The 26,836-nt window shown below is 46.3% G+C and overlaps 1 protein-coding gene and 1 long non-coding RNA gene across 3 annotated transcripts; both read right to left on the bottom strand.

The window, feature by feature from the left end:
• Positions 1-3,175: 3,175 nt before the first annotated feature.
• On the bottom strand, positions 3,176-10,339 carry LOC123061567 (carbonic anhydrase, chloroplastic). 2 transcript variants are annotated; one of them, XM_044484728.1, is made up of 9 exons: positions 10,056-10,265; positions 7,201-7,436; positions 6,768-6,829; positions 6,546-6,594; positions 4,374-4,490; positions 4,237-4,290; positions 3,965-4,050; positions 3,757-3,862; positions 3,176-3,609 (listed from the first exon to the last, which is right to left on the bottom strand). In XM_044484728.1, the coding sequence occupies exons 2-9, from the start codon at positions 7,354-7,356 to the stop codon at positions 3,475-3,477; spliced, it is 765 nt and encodes a 254-aa protein (XP_044340663.1). In that variant the 5' UTR covers positions 7,357-7,436; positions 10,056-10,265; the 3' UTR covers positions 3,176-3,474. The 2 variants fall into 2 exon arrangements, with proteins under 2 accessions (XP_044340663.1, XP_044340662.1); XM_044484727.1 differs by lacking the exon at positions 7,201-7,436 and having other exon boundaries at positions 10,056-10,339.
• A 774-nt stretch (positions 10,340-11,113) lies between these two features.
• On the bottom strand, positions 11,114-26,144 carry LOC123061568 (uncharacterized). The gene is made up of 3 exons (XR_006429123.1): positions 25,907-26,144; positions 22,546-22,675; positions 11,114-11,421 (listed from the first exon to the last, which is right to left on the bottom strand). It is a non-coding gene; the product is annotated as an uncharacterized lncRNA (long non-coding RNA).
• Positions 26,145-26,836: the final 692 nt, after the last annotated feature.

Below are 26,836 nucleotides of genomic sequence, written 5' to 3'. Positions count from 1 at the left end.
TAGTTTGGTGAAGAAATCGTAATACAAGTGTAGTATGGATGATAGAAATAGGTTTTTATAGTCTGAACAAATAAAAAAAGTAAGGTAAAAAGTAAAAAAGGTAGATAAAAACGGTGTCTCAATTCTTGGAAATAAGGCCGAGGGTTCATACTTTCACTAGTGCCAACTCTCAAAATCATGAACATAATTGAACATCATGATAATCCCTCAAAGTGTAGTAAAGAGTCACTCCAAAGTTTCTATTCTTTCGGAGAAAGTAGGATGAAATCGCGTAGGTAACAAACCATCTCAAAGTTGCATTTCTAATCAATCTATTGAATCACCCCCAAAGTGTCATGGATATCCCTAGAGATCGTATACGACAACACCATATGATACGCATGGTTCAACATTTATGCCTAGATTACTCCAATGTCATCACGGATATCCGCAAGTTAATTACTAGACATTCATCAAGTGATCTCAAATCTAAAGTACTAAATCCAACATAAAGAAACTTCAAAGTATTCAATTCAATTACTAGACATGCATTTTTTAGACCATGGCATTTTTATTGTTAGGCCATTCTTTTTTATAAACTAGCCCATGGTACTTTCATTTGTATGTAGCATGTCATTTCTATTATTTCGGCTAAAAAATCAAAGTTTTGTTCCTTTTTTCAATAATGGGGTTGTGAGATGGCAATGTACATGTTCTTTTTTCTAATTTCGGCATGTCAATTTTTTGATTTTTCTGCAATGTGTGTGTGTGTGTTGTGTTGGGATGTACACCACCTAATTATTTTGTACATGAAATCATTTAAATTATGTACATCATGGCATTTTGATGTTGTTTGTAAAATGAAGCCCATACAATTTTTGTTAGTTTCGGCAATGTATAATAGAAAAATCGGCTTTATTGGCCTTTTTTGGCCCAACTGGGCGTCGCTGAGGAAGGATCATGGAAGAGGATGTGGAAAACCCATGTACCAGCCAAGGTAAAGATGTTTCTTTGGAGATTAGCTAAACATTCTCTGTCCACAGAGGACATTAGGACGCATAGACATATGGCAGATGACTCATCATGTGGTTTATGCGGCTCCCTGGACTCTTGGCGGCATTCTTTGATCAGCTGTACTACATCAAGATGCACATGGGCACTAGTTGATGAGGAGCTAACTCATAAGCTAGTAACATCGACGGAGCCGAATGCTAAGCAGTGGTTGTTTACCCTGATGGAATCATTACCATATGATCAGTTCGTTCTTCTGATTGTCACACTCTGGGCTATTTGGACGGCTCGGCGTAAGGCGATTCATGAAGGAATTTTTCAAACACCGCAGGGTACCCAGGCCTTTGTCACGAGATTCATCGAGGAGCTAAATATGGTGAATGAGAATAGAGGATCGACAACCCAGCGGGGTGCTTCCACTGCACTCCCTACTCGCCCGAAGGCCCCACCTGCTGGTTTTGCAAAAATTCATGTGGATGCAGGCGTGAGGACTAGAAGGAGCGGATTGGCAGTTGCTGTCTGTCGGGATAGACAAGGAAATTATTTGGGGAGCTCCTCACTCGTGATCGCAGGTCTATGTGAACCGGCGATACTGGAGGCGATAGCCTGCCGAGAGGCTTTAGCGCTAGCAGAAGATCTTAATTTGCAGAATTTTGTTGTCGCCTCGGACTCCAAACAAACAATATCGGACATCTCTCAAGGCAGCAGAGGGAAGAACGGGTCTATCATCCATGAAATAACTCTTAGAGCTTTCTATGTTTCAATGTAATTTTACGTTTGAAGGTCGTGCTATGAATTATGAAGCACACAGGCTAGCTAAGTACTCTCTTAATCTCGGTCCAGGGCGCCACATTTGGTTGGGACAACCCCACGACTCGAGCTGTATCCCACTTCATGTGGCTTTCGGTGAATAAAGTTTGTTTCACCCCTAAAAAAAGATACATAGGGGGGGCTCTTTCCAGTCAATGAAATCGACCCCCCCCCCTTTGAAAGGATTAGTTCGCAGATGCCTCCTCCCCTTTGAACATTCCCCAGTTATTAGGGTCCATTAATTAACTACAATTAAGGGATTAAACTCCTGCTTGTAATAAATCGCAGGCGGTTGCCTTTCAGGGCATGTACAATGGTTGATAAGATAGTCTTATCTTAATATGTGCATGTAATTTTTAGAGATGACAAAATGAAATGTCTACAATGGGCCGTTTCTTAGCCTTATCTTCAATAACTAGTCATTCCTAAAAACGTGGTGGGACATATTGTGCTAAGAGATCATCTCTTGTCTTCTCTTAAATAAGATAAGACACGCCTTTTCTTATGAGTCCCCTCTCCTTCACGTCATCATTTATCCTACATGGCACTTCTAAGATAGCACCATTGTACATGCCCTCAGCCACCATCGTATCGGTTCCAACTCAAACCGACATATCCTGTAAAGGCGTTTCCCTATTCACATTTGTCTCTTCAAGTGCTATATATAACAGTCATCTAACCCAAAGACACGGTTTTCATTACTGTTAATTGCCAGTCTCTCGCGTTTCTGCGCTCAAACATGAATCACAGCCACTCTAGATCGAAGCAGGAGAACCCAGATACCTCAATCCTTCATGTCAAAAAAAAGATACCTCTATCCTTTTAGTCCTCGATCCCTCTTCCATTTTTTTTGGTCAATATGGTGTGTGGTATATATATGTCTACTTGCTTAAGTAATACTACTCCGTAGATAGTCTTGTCAATTTTTTCCATCAATTGCATTTTTCAAGTTTGTCATTTTGCACCGAGTAATGAAATGTGATGGATCCTTTTAGACTGATATGCACTAAGGCGCCGGAGACTGGAAATTGACAGCTGACAGAGCTGAGCGCAACTATTAGTTTTGCACAAACAATATCCAACTCACGGATGAAAAGAGTCCGAAAGGTGGACAGACCTTTCTTTCTGAAAAAAAAATGAAACTGAAGATAGTTCCTACACATGAGCATAGATTACCGACTATGTAATTCCGATGTCGAGGTCATTAGTAATCAAGACATTACTGCAAGACCTCAAATCTTTCAGTAAGTTTGTATATTGCCTTTAGTCAATTTCGGTTCCTTCAGATATACAGTAGTACAAACTGTTTCTTGGGTTGGGCAAACAGCTAAGCAGTGCCAGACACAAGACGGAAAACCACAAGGACAAAGGGTAATAAAAGGGGTAAACTGTTCATGAAAATATTATTAAACTTATATATGATGTCTTTTGATCACAGGACGATCAAATTATGCATCACACGGGTAGTACAATTCCTCGTCAGAAAATGGTAAAAGAAAAAGGGTTCTATTGCTTATGGCGAATTCACATCGGGCCATCCCGGCATCCAGTACTGGAAAACAACGAGTACGCACTCCATGGCATTGGATTCACATCGGTCGGTCGGACGATATCTTGATATATGTACGCGTTTGCATTCGCATGTATATATAGGAGTTAACCGCTGGGGAAGATTCACTGCTCCCATGTCTCGAACTTGCCGGAGACGAAGTCGTAGTGACCGCCGACCAGCTTGAGGGTTCCGTTGGACACACCCTCCTTGACGAACGGGTAGGTCAGGAGGTTCTGGAGGGACACGTTCACTGCCTCCTGTGGAAACAATTCAGAAATATCCCTTGGTCAGCGTACCAATCATCAGTTAGACAAACCACATGCAGAATTGCGAAGTCTACAGTACTGCCAATAGGAGTAATATATGAGCAAAGTATGAGATGGCAGATGGGCAATGGTGCGAACCTTTTCGAGGACGGTGCACTGGTCATCGAAAGGCATGGAGGCGCACTCAGTCTGCACCTTCTTCTTGGCCGGGAAGCCGATCCTGACCCAGTCCTCGACGAAGTGGCTGACCAAGACCAACCAAATAGACAGTCAGAAACTGATCGGAGAGACGGTAGCAGCGTTAGCTGGAGTAAGATGTGAGCCGTTTTACTCTAGTGGTACTTACAAGGAGTCGTCTGCGCCATCCTTGAGTGAGAGCAGAGCCTTGATTCCACCGCAGCGGCTGTGGCCAATCACCACGATGACCTCAACCTGCAGCCGAAAGTAAAGTCCATATCAGGCCACGCTCTAAAATACAGACAGTGCCCATGTTCACTTGTTCTTATACTAGTAGTTGGGTGACAGCAAAGTCCACTAGGGCAATAATGCATTATGGCACTCCTATTTTAGAAGCGACAGCACCAGAGAAAGAAAGAGAGAGAGGGGGAGGGAGTTGACCTTGAGAGCACAGACGGCGTATTCGATGGCCGATCCAACACCGGCGTACTTGTTCTGTAGTTGACAAAGAAATATCGTCAAAAATGCAGCTCGGCGATGAGAAAGAAAAAAAGAGGAAGAGAGAAACGGGGCGGGACCTTGCAGTAGGAGGGGACCATGTTGGCGATGTTGCGGATGGTGAAGGCCTCGCCGGGCTCCAGGCCCAGGGTGACCGAGGGGCACACACGGGAGTCGGCGCACGCGAACACCATGTACTGCGCAGCCAATCACCACCACCAGGTCAATCATCATCATCAAGGAACAAAGAAAATAAAAGAAAAGATGCTCCACTAGTGGTACTAAGCATAATAAGCACTGAATCCACTTTGTGGGGTGTTATATTAGCGAGCATTTCACTCACAGTGGTTAGTGATAAGCAGATGCGTTGTTCAGCGCATAAACAAATATAAGCAGATGTGCTGATAATACGAGTGATAGGTGGAGTAGGCGTATCCTTCCTTCTGACACACACACACACACACAGAGCTTTGCGCTAAAGGCCGCCGCTTTTGACCTGTCTCCGGCCCAGCATACCCACTTTTTATCCAGAGGGGAGGCATGCAGAGGGGCTCGCGAGAAGGAACCGGAGACGTACGGCACAGGAGACAGAAAGGCGAGGCAAGCAAGTAGCGGCAAGGTTCCCTCCGTGGCACGCCTACTGGACAGTACACAGGCTTCTATTTCCAAACCAAATTACCGACTAAACACTTGATTATGACGCGTGACAGTAGACCAGACCCGACGAAGGACTTGATTATGGGCCAGGCCTTTGTGTGAGTTATCAAGAAGACAGGACCACCGGCGGTTTCTTGTGCAAGAAATGAAGCCAGGCCCACTGCTCACGCGCCGCAGCTTGCTCCTCCGATGGCGACACGCCGGAAGTACTACTGTAGGATCTTTTCTTCCTGCAGTAGCAGCACTGCTGTGGGATGTGGCACGGATCATCAGCTGTGGATTACAGTATTACCGTCTCCCTGTAAAGCAGCCTTTGGGCCTTAACCGATCTCTCAGGTCAGGTAGTACTGCTGCGAGAGGCACTCGGTGCTTGCATAGGCCAACCTGACTGATAAAGATAAGCATATGCCAATCTCTAAAAGGATACGGCCAAACATATGTATGTAGGCGCCAAACTCTTTCGTAAGGCTCCGTCCACACACGCATTAATCTGTGACTGTAATGGGTGGTCCACCGATTGATAGCCCCCTCCATGGTAGGGTAGGGCCTGCTTAATCATGGAGTACCACGCAAAGCGGCAGCGCCATAGCCATACACTGGCAGCTCCAGCTAGCTATGCCCTGTTCTCAGGTAGTACTTCTTCTCTGCTTACAATAAATAATACCCCGAGCGAGGACGGAGCAAGACTTGCCGCTCACGGTTCTTGCGCGTGGGGTCCGACGCGGCCGGTGCCAAGATGATGAAGCTTCCATATAAATGGACATCATCAAAAGACCTTCATCTTCAACTCCGATAGTGCGGGGTGACGGCCATTTTTTCTCAAAGAAAAAAGGATAGCTGCAACTGAGACGGCTGGGATCGAAATTCAACACAGCCAGCCAAGGGAACCTCAACGACTGCATTGGCAAGCACGCCAATGGAGAAGAGAATCCAGAAGAGAGGGAAAATAAAACGCTTCTTCTTGTACTTGCAAGATTCTGAGCGTCAATTTATCCTAGCTGCTACAACAACAGAAAAGGGGGAAAAAGAACCATATTCTAATGCCACAAGACCACAAAGACGGTGACATCTCAATAAGCCTTGGGTCAAAAAAAAAACATCTCAATAAGCCAAATCATATCATGGCATCGCCGTGCACATGGGAGTCGTTACCGCGGCGCGATCCGATTTCCTGGATGTGCACGACAGGTGGGGGTTTATTCGGAGGGAGATCCACAACTGTACTGGTTTCAGCCTGAGATTGCCTACCGCCCATCTTTGGTACGCTAGTACAGTAGTGGTTGTGTTAACACATAACCTAGTATCAAGTATCAACTGGCTGGCAATGGCGACAAGCTGTCCCCTCTTACGGCCAGGCCATGCAATTAGGACAAGCGTTTCATCTGCTTTGACCGCATCAGGAAATGCTATGGGCACCCACAGAGTGTGTTCCGGGTTATGCGCCGAACGGCAGGCTAATGCGAACAGAGGACTTCTTCCGCTGCTGCGCTAAAGACTAAACACTCTTCTGCTACCACAACAGAACAAATATAACAAGAGTACTCCAGCTGCTAGAGACAACATTGGCTCAAGGAAATGATGGATGCGGTACATACCTTGGGCGCCTGGCCGGCCTTGAGGGGCTCGAAGAAATCGGGCTTCTTGCTGCAAAGAGGAAACGGAAACGGAAACGGACAGACAATCAGTTGAAGAAGAAGAAGAAGAAGAAGAAGAAGAAGAAGAAGAAGAAGAAGAAGAAGAAGAAGACTCAAATCGAAGCAAAGAAACCATCATCAGTCGAAGCGGCAGGACAGGAACAGGATTGGGGGTGAACTTACTCGTAGACCTCGGTCTTGAACTTCTCGAACCCGGTCTTGAGGCGCTCCACGGCGGCGTCCATCTGCAAGGGGAGGAGAGGAGAGGATCAACACCAAATTAGTTGCCGTCGCGTCGCCACACACTCGCAGCAAGAAGAAACAAATAAACACTCGATATGCATCATGCGAATTTCGAGAGAGAGAGAGAGAGAGAGAGAGAGAGCTGTGCCCACGGAAAGGGAGAGCGTGCGCAAGCAAAGGCGATTCAAGAGGATAACTAAATGCTTTACAACAGCAACAAAAAAGAAAGAAAAGCTGAAAGGGCAAGCTGTGAACTGAATCGAAAGGGGGGCGGCCGAAAAGGAAACGGAAAAAGAAGAGATGGATGGATGGATGGAGCAGTTTACGGGTGGTGTGTGGGGGAGGGGGAGGAAGGGAGAGGAGGGAGACGGACCTTGTTGGAGGGTGGAGGAGGTGGTGGATGGTAGGTAGGCTTCTGGAGGAGTGACGAGGAGGAAGAATCTATCGCTGCTGCTGGGGGAGTTGTGTTCTCCCCACCGGGGGCGGAGGGCTTCTTATAGCAGCAGGGGAGGCACAGGCAGCCGCTCATCTTCAACTATCGCGCTCGCGTTCGCGACTCTACTCTTTTGGGTTTTCTCTCTTCTCCCCGATGGATGGATGGATGGATTACTGGCAAACACGGCACGTGGAAAGAAGAAGGCAACGAAAGAAGTTAGCAGCAAAGGAGGAGGGGCTGGCCGGCTTTGTGGCCAAATGGCCCATCGCAATGGCAGCGGTTCTCTTTCTCTTTCTTTCTTTTGGTATGTTTTGATCAGATCATTAAGCCCGTGAATTCATGGTGACCGGGCATCCTTATCTTTATCCTTTTGGAGTACTAGTACTTTATAATCTTATTATTCATGGAATTAAATAAATACGAGGAAATGCGTCTAGAGAAAGCTAGTACTGTACTACGAAACAAGGAAGACGGTAGCTGGCGCGTGATGCAATTGCCACTAGGCCTAGGGTGTGGACACAGTTCACAAGTCAAAGCATATGCAGGTTGGACATGCCTTCAATTGTGTGCTGCCTGCCTAGTGCCTAGTTGAGCAGCAGTAGTATCTCAGATCCCCAGGCCAGAAGCGCTTGCGCTTGCCCAGGTCAGGTGCATGGGTGAAGGTGGGCCTGGGGTAATCACCGGCTCCCAGATCCAAGGACAATTGGCAACAAGAAAATTGGCAATTGGTAGTAATGTGCTGGGCTCCTCTCTCTACTCAACCAACGTCGGGTACGCTAATTCCAGATGCCGGGGCCGCGGAAGGGCCGCCCGGCCACGAGTTCCACCTGCGGGGCCCCCTGAATTGACGCCTCTATCCCTCCCGTACCAACTGCCCAGACCACCGCTTCCTGAATTATTGGAACCTTGCTCCCTCCCTCCCTCCCTCCCTCCTCCTCAGTCGACGACGAGCCCTCCTGAATCTCCGCCACGACTCCTTCCGGCCCGCGTCTGCTGCCCAAAGCAGTCGCCGATCCAAGTCCAACGGCAACTGCTTGCTTTCTTTTTCTTTAACGGCGTTTCTGCTCGTTTTTTACATGCATGGAGCATGATGTATGATGCCAAATAATATTTCAGCCCATTCTTTAGAATGAACTGCCAATAAGATTAAAACATTATTTTTAATTTTTTTGCGAGAGAAGATTAAAACATTGGGGCGACATATATGCAGGATTCTTTCTTTGTTGACATCTCAGCTGGAGAAGCTGGATATGGTACTACAACCACACATGGTTGAGGGTTGCAATCAGCTTCAACCTCTGCATCGATATCACATCACTACGTGTACCGTTGTGACGTTGATACCAACAAAATATCAGGCCTCCTCCTACATATGGTTAACACGTTTTTATGTACAATCTCCTACGTAAAAGCTTGGTAATGCACTGGCTCTTTGTTTCCTTCAAATGAAATATTAATATAAATATGAGGATTTGTTATAACATTCGGGTTGGATTAAGTGTAGTAGTAGCTTGCATAGGTGGTGTTTGAATACTCGAAAAGAGGAAACATAGGAAGCTGACGGAGTGGATGACCTAGTCGTTATTTCTGCAAGCTTTTGCTATCCCAAGTCAAACTACTCAACTCAACATCAAGACAAAGGATGGACATCTTTCTCCAAGAATCAAGAGAATGGAAACATTGAGTAGACCTAGCTTAGGAGTACCTTACTTTACTTACTTAGATAAGCCAAAGTAACAACTGCCTTAACGACTCCATAGTTAACGTGTTTCATGTAGATTATTTGATATTTCTGCACTTACTGTTTGTTTTATTGAAATAAATGAAGATTTCTTATATCCTTCGAGTTGGATTTAGTGTAGTAACTTGCCTTGGTGGTGTTTGAAAACTCAAAAAGAGGAAAACAGGAAGCTTCTTATATCAAAAAAAAAAAAAGAATAGGAAGCTGACGCAGTGGATGACCTAGTCGTTAGTATTTCTGCAAGCTTTTGCGGATCAAAGTCAAACTACTCAACATCAAAGCCAAAGTATGGTCATTTTTCTCCAAGAACCAAGAGAGTGCTAGAAACATAGAGTAGACCTAGCTTAATTGGTGTCCTTTCAGTCTTACCTAGCAATAATGCCCGATAGACTCCACCTTATTGCTTTAAGGAAAAGCTGCCGCTACATGTTTATGCGCTAGTATAAACTTTGTCCTGTACACTTGAGACTTTGTGGAGTTATTTTCAACCCAGAGCACATTATTGTGTTAAACTAACATTATCGCTGGCCACCTCTCTGGAAACCCGTTCATGTTCATCCCACATATATTCTATCCAGTTTGTTGACATGCATGTTGATGGTGGATGCAGAGAGGACTAAAAACACAATGCCTTTTGTCTGTTAGATCCATATATATAATATTCAATGATTGCGTTCGCATAAATAGAAAAGGTTGCAAGAGTATAGGGGATCATGGCGACATGCAAGCCCCATGTGCAGAGCTGGTCAACTGTGCAGCAGTAATGCGTTTTGGTTTTTTGAGGTCGAAAATAAGGTGCATTTGGTTGAGCCATCACATGCATTTTGGTTACCTCTAGACCTTGCATGCCGTTCTCCCATATTGTGGGAAGAAGATCTAGGCATGTGGCGTGGAGCAAGGGGACCCGTGAGTGACCCACGTACGTCGTTCCCAAAACAGCAAAGGACACGCCATGGTGCCAAACTTAGCCAAGCTTAACAAGGGCTCTGCCGGCCGGATAGAGGAAACGATATGCATGGTGCATGCAGCTGCGAACGTGCGTAGTACGTACCAATGCGGGTGCGACGGGGGCGGCCTGGACGGGGGTGTTCCTGATGAGCTTGGGGCGGAAGGAGGAGGAGTTGGAGGGCGCGGGGGTGCCGAGGCTGGCGACGATGGTGGAGGAGCGGGCACGGGGCGCGACTACGGTTGCGTAGCACCAGTTAGCCGCGGCGGTCGACATTGTGCAGATGGGCAGTGCCTGCTGCCCTCCTTATACGCGCAACAAATAGTGCGCGGAGCGCGTGCGTGCGGACAAACACCCCAGGGCCGGGTGCGGTGCGCGCGGCGGCGTGCGGCTCGCCACGGCCGGTGGATGCCGGCCACTGGCACCGGGCGCCCTCATCCCCCCGGCGCCACACCGGATAGGCTCGCGATAACGCGACGCTCCATCGTGGCCAACGGTTCGCGCGCCAGGAAACCTGGTCCACACGCGGGAGGATGGGGCCGGGAAATCAAGGATTTGAATGCGCGGCGTTGGGGAGGTGGGATTACGGTTGAGGGAGAGAGATGGATGACGACGTGGACGTGGATGTACGCCGCTACCTGCCTGCTGGCGGCCTCCGCCGCCTATCGATTGTCAAAGGCTGGGCTTGGGCCTGGGCCGACGGTGAGGTGTGGTCGCGATGCACTGGGTGAAGTGTGTGCTCAGGATGTGCTCAAAAAAAGTGTGTGATCAGGATGTGCCTGGGTGAATCATTAAACATCTTCACGTCAATAAAGGGGAGATAAGGCTAACTCCAACGCGACAATTCAAACTTATGTGAATTTGGTCCCTCTTTTGTTCACTGGGTCCGTCAAAGAGGCGGCGTCCGGCCTGGTTTATGTTTTCGTGGAAGTGCGCTCAATCCGCCGACCCATTTGATTCGCCCGGTCGGCCAGCGGCCAAATATGCACAATTTTTTCATGCATATATCTGAACTAACATTGCACAACCAAATAAATCACATAGTTTTACACGACAATAATAAATACTTTACAACCAAATAAAAAACTCATAATTTACAACTAAATTTAAATTGTCATAAATACATTGAAAGAAAAAAACCAATACATATATTGGTTGCCAAGGTGAGCCCACATGTGCTCAACCAAGTCATTTTGGAGTTGGATGTGAGTTTCCTAATCATGTATTTCTGTATGAAATTGGATGAACTCTTGTGCTTAGGCAAACCTATACCTCTTCTCTACTATCGGATTGGAGATTGTCTTCACAAGAGTTGATCAATGAAGATAGATATCATTCACTAGGTAGTATCCTTTGTTGTAGTGGTGCTTATTGAGCTCAAAGTTCACCTCTGGGCAATTGTCTTCTGCAAGCCTTCCAAATGCCGGAGAGCGTTGAAACACGTTGATTTCATTGCGATACTCAATCATACCTAAAAAAGAGTGCCAAACTCAGATATCTTGTGAAGCCACAACTTCAAAGTATGAAGTGCAAGCTTTCACGTGCCCCTTATATTGTCCCTGTCAAGCAAACAGACAATTCTTCCACTCCCAATGCATACAATTTATGGTACCAAGCATTCCCGAAAAGCCTCTCTCTACACCGATCCCTAACAACTGGCTTGTATCTATAGCATTTGGCTCTCTGAAGTACTCCGGGCCAAACACTGCTACCACAGCCTTGCAGAACTTGTACAGTGATGCAAGGCATGTGGACTTGCTTATGCAGAGATACTCATCAACAATATCACCGTGAATTCCATATGCAAGCATCCGAACAACCGCGGTGCATTCTGATATAAGAGGAGAAGCCAACCATTCCAAGGGCATCCTCTTTGCGTCTAAAGTAATCATCATGCGCCACCATCCCTCCCGAATACGGTTAAACACATGTCACCATCCGGAAGCGGTGCTAGAAATGCTTAGGACTGAAGAGTGGGGACGTGCATTGAAAGTAGTCGGCGAAGAGTAGGCAATGTCTACTATCTCTCTATTTTGATTCAACGTCGGAGCATGGCCCAAAATGGATACCCTGAATCTCGGTCGCTGCCTAGCAATGTGTCCGTTGACGATCAAAGTAGCAACTACAAAATCTTCTTGATCCAACGACAAATCGTCCAAATCACAAATGAAGTTGTTGAAAAAGAATTCATCCCCACTAGCCATTGTACCTTGAGGGCAAAGCCCCCAACACCTTTAGGTGTGCTGTAGTAGTCGCCGGTGAAAAGCCACGCGCCTTTACTGTACAGGCAGCAGACCTATCAAAGGGGAGGCGAGTGCGGAGCTGAGGCCGGTGGAAGTGGAGGGGAGGTCAGTGCTGGCGACCATGGCTTCCCTGGCACCAACAGCGGCGAGAAGAGGCCACCAATGCGTCAAGAATGTGCCTCAGATGCGACGTTGAGGTGGGGGAGTAGGTGGATGTGAGAGGAGGCCTGGGAGCGGCGGCCGGAAGTGGGTGGCAGCGGTGAGGCCGAATGGTGTTGGGTATGGAGGGGGAGGGGAGAATGTCATACGTGCCACCGACGGGCGGGCCAGGAAGAGGACAAGGACAGACGTCGCATGCCTCCGCGCCTGCGCAAACCCTGGCCAAATTTGGGCCATAAATGGGTCGCGGGCGGATGAAAAATGGACGCTTGTTAGTTTGGTCGCCGCGTTGGACTGTGATTTCTGTCTGTTTCGACCCAAACGGACGTGGACAGACCAAATGTGATCGCACGTTGGAGTTGTAGTGGTTATTTTCCATTTCATCGGTCCTCCCACTCTATGGAATTTTTTTAAAGATATGCTTTATTAGAAACTATAAACTAAGAACTAAAACAAAAGTGTGGAAAGTTGGCCTCTCGTATGTATCTTTATTCCTCAGTTCGGGGACCTCTTGTTAGGCTAGTGGCTATTGGGTGTTGTTAGTGTTGGAAATATGCCCTAGAGGCAATAATAAAAGCATTATTATTATATTTCCTTGTTCATGATAATTGTCTTTATTCATGCTATAATTGTGTTATCTGGAAATCGTAATGCATGTGTGAATAACAGACACCAACATGTCCCTAGTGAGCCTCTAGTTGACTAGCTCGTTGATCAACAGATAGTCATGGTTTCCTGACTATGGACACTGGATGTCATTGATAACGAGATCACATCATTGGGAGAATGATGTGATGGACGAGACCCAATCCTAAACATAGCACAAGATCGTATAGTTCGTTTGCTAGAGTTTTGCAATGTCAAAGTATCTTTTCCTTAGACCATGAGATCGTGTAACTCCCGGATACCGTAGGAGTGCTTTGGGTATGCCAAACGTCACAACGTAACTGGGTGACTATAAAGGTAGACTACGGGTATCTCCGAAAGTGTCTGTTGGGTGACATGGATCAAGACTGGGATTTGTCACTCCGTATGACGGAGAGGTATCACTGGGCCCACTCGGTAATGCATCATCATAATGAGCTCAGAGTGACCAAGTGTCTGGTCACGGGATCATGCATTACGGTACGAGTAAAGTGACTTGCCGGTAACGAGATTGAACGAGGTATTGGGATACCGACGATCGAATCTCGGGCAAGTAACATATCGATAGACAAAGGGAATAGCGTACGGGGTTGATTGAATCCTCGACATCGTGGTTCATCCGATGAGATCATCGTGGAGCATGTGGGAGCCAACATGGGTATCCAGATCCCGCTGTTGGTTATTGACCGGAGAGTCGTCTCGGTCATGTCTGCTTGTCTCCCGAACCCGTAGGGTCTACACACTTAAGGTTCAGTTATGCTAGGGTTGTAGGGATATGTATATGCAGTAACCCGAATGTTGTTCGGAGTCCCGGATGAGATCCCGGACGTCACGAGGAGTTCCGGAATGGTTCGGAGGTAAAGATTTATATATGGGAAGTCCTGTTTCGGGCATCGGGACAAGTTTCGGGGTTATCGGTATTGTACCGGGACCACCGGAAGGGTCCCGGGGGTCCACCGGGTGGGTCCACCTGTCCCGGGGGGGCCACATGGGCTGGTGGGGGTGCGCCTTGGCCTAATGGGCCAAGGGCACCAGCCCCACATAGGCCCATGCGCCTAGGGTTCAAGGGGGGCAAGAGTCCTAGGAGGGTAAGGCACCTCCTAGGTGCCTTGGGGGGGAGGAAAACCCCCCTAGGCCGCCGCACCCCCTAGGAGATTGGATCTCCTAGGGCCGGCCACCCCCCTTGGCACCCCTATATATAGTGGGGGGAGGAGGGACTTCATACCTGAACGCCTCGGCCTTTGGTTGCCTCCTTCTCCCTCCCCAACACCTCCTCAACCTCCATAGTGCTTAGCGAAGCTCTGCCGGAGTACTGCAGCTCCATCAACACCACGCCGTCGTGCTGCTGCTGGTGCCATCTCCCTCAACCTCTCCTCCCTCCCTTGCTGGATCAAGAAGGAGGAGACGTGGCTGTTCCGTACGTGTGTTGAACGCGGAGGTGCCGTCCGTTCGGCGCTGGTCATCGGTGATTTGGATCACGTCGAGTACGACTACATCATCACCGTTCTTTTGAACGCTTCCGCTCGCGATATACAAAGGTATGTAGATGCATCTAATCACTCGTTGCTAGATGAACTCCTAGATGATCTTGGTGAAACGAGTAGGAAAATTTTTGTTTTCTGCAACGTTCCCCAACAGTGGCATCATGAGCTAGGTCTATGCGTAGTTCTTCTTGCGCGAGTAGAACACAATTTGTTGTGGGCGTAGATTTGTCAACTTTCTTGCCGTTACTAGTCCTTTCTTGCTTCAGCGGTATTGTGGGATGAAGCGGCCCGGACCAACCTTACACGTACGCTTACGTGAGACCGGTTCCACCGACTAACATGCACTAGTTGCATAAGGTGGCTGGCGGGTGTCTGTCTCTCCTACTTTAGTTGGAGCGGAATCGATGAACAGGGTCCTTATGAAGGGTAAATAGAAGTTGACAAATCACGTTGTGGCTTTAACGTAGGTAAGAAAACGTTCTTGCTAGAACCCTAATTCAGCCACGTAAAACTTGCAACAACAATTAGAGGACGTCTAACTTGTTTTTGCAGCAAGTGGTTTGTGATATGATATGGCCAAAGTTGTGATGAATGATGAATGATCTATATGTGATGTATGAGATGTTCATGCTATTGTAATAGGATTCACGACTTGCATGTCGATGAGTATGACAACCGGCAGGAGCCATAGGAGTTGTCTTTATTCTTTTATATGACCTGCGTGTCATCAAGAAACGCCATGTAAATTACTTTACTTTATTGCTAAACGCGTTAGCCATAGTAGTAGAAGTAATAGTTGGCGAGCAACTTCATGGAGACACGATGATGGAGATCATGATGATGGAGATCATGGTGTCAAGCCGGTGACAAGATGATCATGGAGCCCCAAGATGGAGATCAAAGGAGCTATGTGATATTGGCCATATCATGTCACGTTTATTATTTGATTGCATGTGATGTTTATCATGTTTTGCATCTTGTTTACTTAGAACGACGGTAGTAAATAAGATGATCCCTCACAATAATTTCAAGAAGTGTTCCCCCTAACTGTGCACCGTTGCGACAGTTCGCTGTTTCAAAACACCACGTGATGATCGGGTGTTTTATTCAGACGTTCACATACAACGGGTGTAAGACAGATTTACACATGCAAACACTTAGGTTGACTTGACGAGCCTAGCATGTACAGACATGGCCTCGGAACACAGAAGACTGAAAGGTCGAGCATGAGTCGTATAGAAGATACGATCAACATGAAGATGTTCACCGATGTTGACTAGTCCGTCTCACGTGATGATCGGACACGGTCTAGTTTAACTTGGATCATGTAATACTTAGATGACCAGAGGGATGTCTAATCTAAGTGGGAGTTCACTAATAATTTGATTAGTTGAACTTAATTATCATGAACTTAGTCTAAAATCTTTGCAATATGTCTTGTAGATCAAATGGCCAACGTAGTCCTCAACTTCAACGCGTTCCTAGAGAAAACCAAGCTGAAAGACGATGGCAGCAACTATACGGACTGGGTCCGGAACCTGAGGATCATCCTCATAGCTGCCAAGAAAGATTATGTCCTACAAGCACCGCTTGGTGACGCACCCGTTCTCCCTGCAGAACAAGATGTTATGAACGCTTGGCAGGCACGTTTCGATGACTACTCCCTCGTTCAGTGCGGCATGCTTTACAGCCTAGAGCCGGGGCTCCAAAAGCGTTTTGAGAGACATGGAGCATATGAGATGTTCGAAGAGCTGAAAATGGTTTTCCAAGCTCATGCCCGGGTCGAGAGATATGAAGTCTCCGACAAATTCTTTAGCTGTAAGATGGAGGAAAACAGTTCTGTCAGTGAGCACATACTCACTATGTCTGGGTTGCATAACCGCTTGACTCAGCTGGGAGTTAATCTCCCGGATGATGCGGTCATTGACAGAATCCTCCAGTCGCTTCCACCAAGCTACAAGAGCTTTGTGATGAACTTCAATATGCAGGGGATGGAAAAGACCATTCCTGAAGTATTTGCTATGCTGAAATCAGCAGAGGTAGAAGTCAGAAAGGAACATCAAGTGTTGATGGTCAATAAAACCACTAAGTTCAAGAAAGGCAAGGGTAAAAAGAACTTCAAGAAGGACGGCAAGGAGGTTGCCGCGCCCGGCAAGCAAGCTGCTGGGAAGAAGCCAAAGAATGGACCCAAGCCCGAGACTGAGTGCTTTTATTGCAAGGGAAGCGGTCACTGGAAGCGGAACTGCCCTAAGTACTTAGCGGATAAGAAGGCCGGCAAAACAAAAGGTATATGTGATATACATGTAATTGATGTGTACCTTACTAGTGCCCGTAGTAGCTCCTGGGTATTTGATACCGGTGCAGTTGCTCACATTTGTAACTCAAAGCAGGGGCTGCGGAATAAGCGGAAACTGGCAAAGGACGAGGTGACGATGCGCGTCGGGAATGGTTCCAAGGTCAATGTGATCGCCGTCGGCACGCTACCTCTGCATCTCCCTTCGGGATTAGTTTTAAACCTTAATAATTGTTATTTAGTGCCAGCTTTGAGCATGAACATTGTATCGGGATCTCGTTTAATTCGAGATGGCTACTCTTTTAAATCTGAGAATAATGGTTGTTCCATTTTTATGAGAGATATGTTTTACGGTCATGCTCCTATGGTGAATGGTTTATTCCTTATGAATCTCGAACGTGATGCTACACATATTCATAATGTGAGTACCAAAAGAAGTAAGGTTGATAATGATAGTCCCACATACTTGTGGCACTGCCGCCTTGGTCACATAGGTGTTAAACGCATGAAGAAGCTCCATGCTGATGGACTTTTAGAGTCTCTTGATTATGAATCATTTGACACGTGCGAACCATGCCTTATGGGTAAAATGACCAAGACTCCGTTCTCAGGAACAATGGAGCGAGCAACCGACTTATTGGAAATCATACATACTGATGTGTGCGGTCCGATGAGTGTTGAGGCTCGCGGTGGCTATCGTTATGTTCTCACCCTCACTGATGATTTAAGTAGGTATGGGTATATCTACTTAATGAAACACAAGTCTGAAACCTTTGAAAAGTTCAAGGAATTTCAGAGTGAGGTTGAAAATCAACGTGACAGGAAAATCAAGTTTCTACGATCAGATCGTGGAGGAGAATACTTGAGTCACGAGTTTGGGGCACACTTAAGAAAATGTGGAATAGTTTCACAACTCACGCCGCCTGGAACACCTCAGCGTAATGGTGTGTCCGAACGTCGTAATCGCACTCTGTTAGATATGGTGCGATCTATGATGTCTCTTACCGATTTACCGCTTTCTTTTTGGGGCTATGCTTTAGAGACTGCCGCATTCACTTTAAATAGGGCTCCATCGAAATCCGTTGAGACGACACCGTATGAATTATGGTTTGGGAAGAAACCTAAGCTGTCGTTTCTAAAAGTTTGGGGATGCGATGCTTATGTCAAGAAACTTCAACTTGAAAAGCTCGAACCCAAATCAGAAAAATGCGTCTTCATAGGGTACCCAAAAGAAACTATTGGGTACACCTTCTACCTCAGATCCGAAGGCAAGATCTTTGTTGCCAAGAATGGGTCCTTTCTGGAGAAAGAGTTTCTCTCGAAAGAAGTAAGTGGGAGGAAAGTAGAGCTTGATGAAGTATTGCCTCTTGAACCGGAAAATGGCGCAACTCAAGAAAATGTTCCTGAGGTGCTTGCACCGACTAGAGAGGAAGTTAATGAAAATGATCAAGATACTTCTGATCAAGCCCCTACTGAAATCCGAAGGTCCACAAGGACACATTCCGCACCAGAGTGGTACGGCAACCCTGTCTTGGAAATCATGTTGTTAGACAACGGTGAACCTTCGAACTATGAAGAAGCGATGGCGAGACCGGATTCTGACAAATGGCTGGAAGCCATGAAATCCGAGATAGGATCCATGTATGAAAACAAAGTATGGACTTTGACTGACTTGCCCGTTGAGCGGCGAGCCATAGAAAATAAATGGATCTTTAAGAGGAAGACAGACGCGGATGGTAATGTGACCATCTATAAAGCTCGGCTTGTCGCTAAGGGTTATCGACAAGTTCAAGGGGTTGACTACGATAAGACTTTCTCACCGGTAGCGAAGCTGAAGTCCGTCCGAATCATGTTAGCAATTGCCGCATTCTATGATTACGAAATATGGCAAATGGACGTCAAAACGGCATTCCTTAATGGTTTCCTTAAGGAAGAATTGTATATGATGCAGCCGGAAGGTTTTGTCGATCCTAAGAATGCTGACAAAGTGTGCAAGCTCCAACGCTCGATTTATGGGCTGGTGCAAGCATCTCGGAGTTGGAACATTCACTTTGATGAGATGATCAAAGCGTTTGGGTTTACACAGACTTATGGAGAAGCCTGTGTTTACAAGAAAGTGAGTGGGAGCTCGGTAGCATTTCTCATATTATATGTAGATGACATACTTTTGATGGGAAATGATATAGAACTCTTGGACAGCATCAAGGCCTACTTGAATAAAAGTTTTTCAATGAAGGACCTTGGAGAAGCTGCTTATATATTAGGCATCAAAATCTATAGAGATAGATCAAGACGCCTCATAGGTCTTTCACAAAGCACATACCTTGATAAGATATTGAAGAAGTTCAATATGGATCAATCCAAGAAGGGGTTCTTGCCTGTGTTGCAAGGTATGAAATTGAGCTCAGCCATAGGTTCTATTATGTATGCCATGCTGTGTACCAGACCTGATGTAAACCTTGCCGTAAGTTCGGTAGGAAGGTACCAAAGTAATCCCGGCAAGGAACACTGGACAGCGGTCAAGAATATCCTGAAGTACCTGAAAAGGACTAAGGAAATGTTTCTCGTTTATGGAGGTGACGAAGAGCTCGTCGTAAAGGGTTACGTCGACGCTAGCTTCGACACATATCTGGATGACTCTAAGTCACAAACCGGATACGTGTATATTTTGAATGGTGGGGCAGTGAGCTGGTGCAGTTGCAAGCAAAGCGTCGTGGCGGGATCTACATGTGAAGCGGAGTACATGGCAGCCTCGGAGGTAGCACATGAAGCAATATGGGTGAAGGAGTTCATCACCGACCTAGGAGTCATACCCAATGCGTCGGGGCCGATCAAGCTCTTCTGTGACAACTCTGGAGCTATTGCACTTGCCAAGGAGCCCAAGTTTCACAAGAAGACAAGGCACATCAAGCGTCGCTTCAACTCCATTCGTGAAAATGTTCAAGATGGAGACATAGAGATTTGTAAAGTACATACGGACCTGAATGTAGCAGATCCGTTGACTAAACCTCTCCCTAGAGCAAAACATGATCAACACCAGAATTCCATGGGTGTTCGATTCATCACAATGTAACTAGATTATTGACTCTAGTGCAAGTGGGAGACTGTTGGAAATATGCCCTAGAGGCAATAATAAAAGCATTATTATTATATTTCCTTGTTCATGATAATTGTCTTTATTCATGCTATAATTGTGTTATCTGGAAATCGTAATGCATGTGTGAATAACAGACACCAACATGTCCCTAGTGAGCCTCTAGTTGACTAGCTCGTTGATCAACAGATAGTCATGGTTTCCTGACTATGGACACTGGATGTCATTGATAACGAGATCACATCATTGGGAGAATGATGTGATGGACGAGACCCAATCCTAAACATAGCACAAGATCGTATAGTTCGTTTGCTAGAGTTTTGCAATGTCAAAGTATCTTTTCCTTAGACCATGAGATCGTGTAACTCCCGGATACCGTAGGAGTGCTTTGGGTATGCCAAACGTCACAACGTAACTGGGTGACTATAAAGGTAGACTACGGGTATCTCCGAAAGTGTCTGTTGGGTGACATGGATCAAGACTGGGATTTGTCACTCCGTATGACAGAGAGGTATCAATGGGCCCACTCGGTAATGCATCATCATAATGATCTCAGAGTGACCAAGTGTCTGGTCACGGGATCATGCATTACGGTACGAGTAAAGTGACTTGCCGGTAACGAGATTGAACGAGGTATTGGGATACCGACGATCGAATCTCGGGCAAGTAACATATCGATAGACAAAGGGAATAGCGTACGGGGTTGATTGAATCCTCGACATCGTGGTTCATCCGATGAGATCATCGTGGAGCATGTGGGAGCCAACATGGGTATCCAGATCCCGCTGTTGGTTATTGACCGGAGAGTCGTCTCGGTCATGTCTGCTTGTCTCCCGAACCCGTAGGGTCTACACACTTAAGGTTCAGTTACGCTAGGGTTGTAGGGATATGTATATGCAGTAACCCGAATGTTGTTCGGAGTCCCGGATGAGATCCCGGACGTCACGAGGAGTTCCGGAATGGTCCGGAGGTAAAGATTTATATATGGGAAGTCCTGTTTCGGGCATCGGGACAAGTTTCGGGGTTATCGGTATTGTACCGGGACCACCGGAAGGGTCCCGGGGGTCCACCGGGTGGGTCCACCTGTCCGGGGGGGCCACATGGGCTGGTGGGGGTGCGCCTTGGCCTAATGGGCCAAGGGCACCAGCCCCACATAGGCCCATGCGCCTAGGGTTCAAGGGGGGCAAGAGTCCTAGGAGGGTAAGGCACCTCCTAGGTGCCTTGGGGGGGGGGGGAGGAAAACCCCCCTAGGCCGCCGCACCCCCTAGGAGATTGGATCTCCTAGGGCCGGCCACCCCCCCTTGGCACCCCTATATATAGTGGGGGGGAGGAGGGACTTCATACCTGAACGCCTCGGCCTTTGGTTGCCTCCTTCTCCCTCCCCAACACCTCCTCAACCTCCATAGTGCTTAGCGAAGCTCTGCCGGAGTACTGCAGCTCCATCAACACCACGCCGTCGTGCTGCTGCTGGTGCCATCTCCCTCAACCTCTCCTCCCTCCCTTGCTGGATCAAGAAGGAGGAGACGTGGCTGTTCCGTACGTGTGTTGAACGCGGAGGTGCCGTCCGTTCGGCGCTGGTCATCGGTGATTTGGATCACGTCGAGTACGACTACATCATCACCGTTCTTTTGAACGCTTCCGCTCGCGATCTACAAAGGTATGTAGATGCATCTAATCACTCGTTGCTAGATGAACTCCTAGATGATCTTGGTGAAACGAGTAGGAAAATTTTTGTTTTCTGCAACGTTCCCCAACAGTTAGTGACTTTAGTCGCAGTTCGTTACGAGGTAGGCTGTGATAACCTTATAAGTGAGAGTGCCACACTCTTTTTAGACTAGTCTGTTGGGTTGTGTTGAGCTCTCTGCTTATAGTTGTATGCCTGATGCGCACCGAACATCCAAATGACCCAGGGGCTAGTGCCACCTTAAAAGAGAAAGTGTCGCACTCAGTTTAGGCTAGTCTTATGGGATGTGATGGACCATCCACTTATAGTGGTTTGTCCAATGCGCATCAGAAATGCCCGAATGTGGGACATAGGTTGGGAGCTGGGCCTGGGACGCTAACACGGATATGTTTTGTTCGTGCTGTTTTTTATAACAAAGTTAGCTTTAGTTTTTTTCCTCACAACTCAAGTTGGACCTAGGAAAAAAAGGCTTCTCGTAGATGAGATCATTGTCACCTAGGTTGCTTGTGGACAAGATCATCGTCACCAGGTCCTCCATAAAAACCCGCCAACCCCTACCCCGATGTCGTCCAAACCCACCTTCAAACCATGCTAGTCCTTCCCTCACCTCGGTGCCGCCACATGCCGCCCCTCACTCGACACTACCCCAAGGCAGCTCGTGTCTCCCTCACCCTAGTCGATGCCACTAAACACCACCTTCACCAGCATCAGGGTTTCAAGCATACTTGGTTAGGAGCCAAAATTGGCTTGCCAACATTTGGCAAGTTCAAAAATTGCCAAAAATCAACAAGTGTTGTGAGGCCGGCAAAGGAAGTTCATAACCAACCAATTGGTAGCCAATTTTCCAGTATATCGTTGTTCTTCATTTTGAAATTTCATTAGCTATGATCCAATTTATACCCAATGCAAACATGAGATATACTTCAGATAACTAAGAGCACGACAACAATCAAAGTGGTAAGTAGAGCGAAAAGCAATCAATAATGTACTTACTTGTTTCCTTGAGAACGAATCCCTTCGAGTTCCAATCACCAGTTGCATATAGCACTTTGCTCATTTGCTAAGCGTTCTTCCATAACGTTGACACCGTCTAGAGCTAAGGTGTTCGGGTTTATCTCATTGCCTGCAAAGTTGCACAAACAAGTCTAAATAACGCAACCCCGATGAGTAGATTTATATTACTACTCATGTTCCCTCGAAGTTACAAGTTCAAAAAGTATCCCAAGTTTACATGTCAATCATTATGCATCACGTACAACTTAGGTTGTATTGAAAACTGTAAGAATCAACACAATTTTCAAGGGTTTCTTATACATACTACTACCATCCACAACATGACGTTTAAATCAAATTGGTTAATATAAAGCACGTAGACATATTAACAAAAAGTATGGAGCAAGAATAGAAATCAAATCAAATATACATTGTGCAAGACTCTTTTCTTGACATTGGGTTTACACTTAAGCAATCATACAAATCTTCAAGCAACAACGAGCACTCAAAATCTATGCACAAGCATACTGAGCAGGAGGAGGATATCAAGATTTCATATGTGTACCCATAACACACACTCTAACAAATACACATTTTAATTTTGTATTGTTGAATTGTCTCATGTTATAGGGTGTTTTCACTTTCTTTCAAGTATATGGAATTGTTAACCGGAGGAAATTGCACATTTGAGAGATATATGTGAACTTTTTTCTTGGTTGCCCAAAGTTATTTTAGTGCACTTTTGCTTGTTGAATATGTAAAAATTAATGTGAAATGGTATCATCTACATGTGCTAGAGAAGCATGACAATTGAAGAGATAAATATATGAATGATTAAGCGCTTTCGGGTGAAGAGGTAATCTACCACAACTTTGATAGTGCGAAGGACGAGTATTGTGCTCTTGAGTTCCTGAACTCGTTGACTCTCAACAGGCTACCTTTACATGTGCTTTGAAGATAAATTGTCGTGTTATACCACTGAGCGATCAAGTTGATGGACCGTGTGATGACACGAGGTTTATTGTCTGGGTTTTTAGAGTGACATGTCTCACACATAAATTGTGCTAGCACAACACATCGGTAGGGGGGGGGGGGTCCTTCCTTGGATACTTCTCCGACCTGCAACGACGACATGTTCTCATTCAAATTCAAGAGGAAGCAGCTTCTGATTGTCTCAAGTATCTATTTGATATGGTGTTCTCTCATGGTCTGCTCTATGTTGCATTGTCCCCAGCCACCACAAAGAGAAACATAATGATTATCGTCATCAAGGAGAAGGATAAGAGCAAGGACTGGACTAAGAAATAAAAAAGCTCGTAATAACGACCATGAAGAACATAGTCTACAAGTTAGTCCTTCGCAATTGAAATGGGAGGATCAAACTTGAGCAACTTGCACGAGTATCATTGCATACAACATCCTATTGTTTGGTGCAAGCGCATAACACAAAAAGATGACCCGGCTTATTTGTAGTCCCCAGTCCTACGGACATTTTGAATAACAAATGAAGAATAACCAGAAGCAAACTCCCCAATTTTTAAGAATATAGGAGACGCAGTTGACCAAGAACTATGGCGAGAATTTCAGAGGCTGACCACCTCAAGATAGTTCGTATTTATACTACCTTGGTGAAGTCCCACAACTTGCCAAACATAAACTCTGTCCTGGAGAGCTACCGCTCTATGATGAGAGGATCCGTTACCCCGATATAGGGTTAAACCAAGTACAAAGATATGAAATTTGTGAACCAGCAACCCATCCACCTCCTCCTTGCGCTCATCAGCTACTATGGCTCCATCAGTATTAATCTTCACCCAACCTGAATCAAGCGGCCGCAACACTGTTCTGGACCAATGTCACTTCAGTGTCACTCGTGGATCGAAGGCCTTCTGGTTATGAGTCCAACGATTCCTAGAAGATGAGATAGCTCACATAATAATAAGGAAAATGTATGTTTTTGGTCACTCAAGTTCCTCAAAAGTATAAACTTGGTCCCTCAAGATTTTTTGTAGACATTTGGTCCTTCAAGTCTTAAAACCGGATAGGTTTGGTCCAAAACCAGATTTTGAGCATGTTGACCAGGTTTGACCAATGAATAGTAAATTTTAAAAAATAGCAAACAAATTGAAAAAAACGAATTTTTTTGACAACCAAGATGCTTGGGTGCGCTAGGTGCATGTAAACTTTTGTGGTCAAATAACATCCGAGGAGCTCTCGCAAAAAAAAGTTTTTTTGTGAGCCAAAATTTGTAGTTTTTTCACGAGCTCCTCGCATGTCGAAACACCACACAAATTTTCACGCACCTAGCACACCCAAGCATCTTGGTTACCACAAAATTTCATATTTTCTTGATTTTTTTTGAATTATTGTTCATCAGTCAAACCCGGTCAAGGTGGTCAAATCCGGTCCACATGGTCAAAATCTGGTTTTGGACCAAACTTATCCGGTTTTGAGACTTGAAGGACCAAATGTTTACCAAAAGATGTCCTCTGTCTTCCTTTGAAAACATTTAGTCACAAGAAAAATCCTTGGCCCAAGTAACAAGATGCAGCCTTGGCAACTTCAATTGTAATGAAGGTTTTGATCAAGTCCGGTTTTGATCCAGTCCACAATCGCTAGCGTGTTCACAGGACACTAGTGCATGTATCAAATTTCTCTCCATTGCGAGGCAAATACTACACATGCTCGGCTCTTTGATGTGTCGATGCTTCAGTGTGGCCACACCACAAAACCCACACTTTCGGCCCAACATTCAGCTTCCAAAGTCGGCTCCATAACTGTTCCTCAGACTTTGAACTACCTGTAATCGTCCCTTCCCCTCGAGCGAGTGCAGTACGCCAATTTATCCTTTCTATTTTTTTTCTTCGCCTTTTCTGTCTAAGGTTTCTCTCCTATTTTCTATCGCCAGTTTTTCAGGGTTTTTTTTGCAATTCTTAGTTCACTAATCACTATTTGCATCATACTAGTTGATTTTCAGGTTCTCATGAGGTAATTTTGAAATGGTGCCGGTTTCAGTTTCTTGCGCCGATACCCGTATGGTATCGCGGTCGACTACATGAGATCAAGATGCACTTTCAAATGGCAAGATGCACTTTCGAATAGCAAGACTGAGAAATTAACCCCGTAAGCATCTGCTCTCAGCCCCAAGTCAGAATTTCAGGCACTGTGGGGGAAGGGGTCAATCATGTGACGGCTAGCTGGGCGGAGGAATGGGAAGAGGATCTCCGAGACTACTCCATGCAGCCGGACTGCCATACTGATACCACTACTACTTAGTTCTCTACAAAATTAACACATGTACGGAAGTACGGAACAGAAAAGAGCATTCGGTAAAAGAATATAGTCCAGTATGTATGTGTACCTGTGATTCTCGTGTAGAAATTCGAAGCGCGAGATATGAACTGGTGCAGCTGCTGCTCCACGGCCGTCGCGGGAGCCAGATGTGAGGAACGTAGCTAGCCATGGCGAAGCCTTGCCCTTGCGCTGGAGCTCTGTTCCTGCCCGGAGAACATCGTGTACGTGGGTCTGGTGTTTTAACAAGGTTTGCAGAGTGACCTGGCACCCTGTGGGGCGACTTGTGCGCGGAACGTTGACAGGATGAGCTCATTTTGGCGACATCGTAACTCCATAGAGCTCGTTTGGTGTCATGGTCAAGATAGGGCTGGGCATCACCACGTGAAAATAAGCTTTTATAAAAAGATAAACAAACTACTAGTAATTTTTAAAACTGATCATTCACCCGTGCAACTGCGTGTGCTTGCTTTTTTGTTTTTATTTGCGGCAAACTGCTAGATAAATCAGTTCAAAACAAAGATAGATTATTTCTGCGAATTTATCAGAAATGAAATATATTGAAACGGTGTTAGGGCATCTCCAATGCCGACCCGCAAACCATCCACATACGACGAGCGGTTCGGACCACGAAATTCATCCAGCACGGTCATGTATCGGTCCACAGCGTGGTCTAGACGTATTTTCCGCAAACCGGAGACAAACGTGGAGGCTTTGCCGGAATCCAGACCACTGCCAAGCCCGCTTCTGGCCGCCCTGGCCCACCCAAAGCCCTCCTCCCTCCCCTACGTGCGTTCCTTTTCGGCGCCAGCTGCCCGCATTCATGCCGCTGTAGAGCGCACCGCTCCACATTAAAAATTATTCAGGACGGACGCGACCTCTCACTGCCTCGACCATTGAAGCGGCGCGTCGGCCGAGGATGCCGCCCGCGACGCGTCTCTGGTGTCGGCACCTGTTCAATGCCGTAGACGTGTGACTGTATAGGACAGGACGGATATCT

The sequence above is a fragment of the Triticum aestivum genome, chromosome 3A (genome assembly GCF_018294505.1).
Source record: "Triticum aestivum cultivar Chinese Spring chromosome 3A, IWGSC CS RefSeq v2.1, whole genome shotgun sequence".
Lineage (NCBI taxonomy): Eukaryota > Viridiplantae > Streptophyta > Magnoliopsida > Poales > Poaceae > Triticum > Triticum aestivum.
Note: the sequence above shows the minus strand (reverse complement) of the source record. Positions and strands in the feature narration are given on the sequence as shown.

Coding starts and splice junctions, on each gene's coding strand:
- LOC123061567 (XM_044484727.1), bottom strand. CDS start 10,226: ATGTCGACCGCCGCGGCTAACTGGTGCTACGCAACCGTAGTCGCGCCC. Junction 6,830..10,055: donor CCCCCGTCGCACCCGCATTG/GTACGTACTACG, acceptor CTCCCCTTGCAG/ATGGACGCCGCCGTGGAGCG. Junction 6,595..6,767: donor TTCAAGACCGAGGTCTACGA/GTAAGTTCACCC, acceptor TCCTCTTTGCAG/CAAGAAGCCCGATTTCTTCG.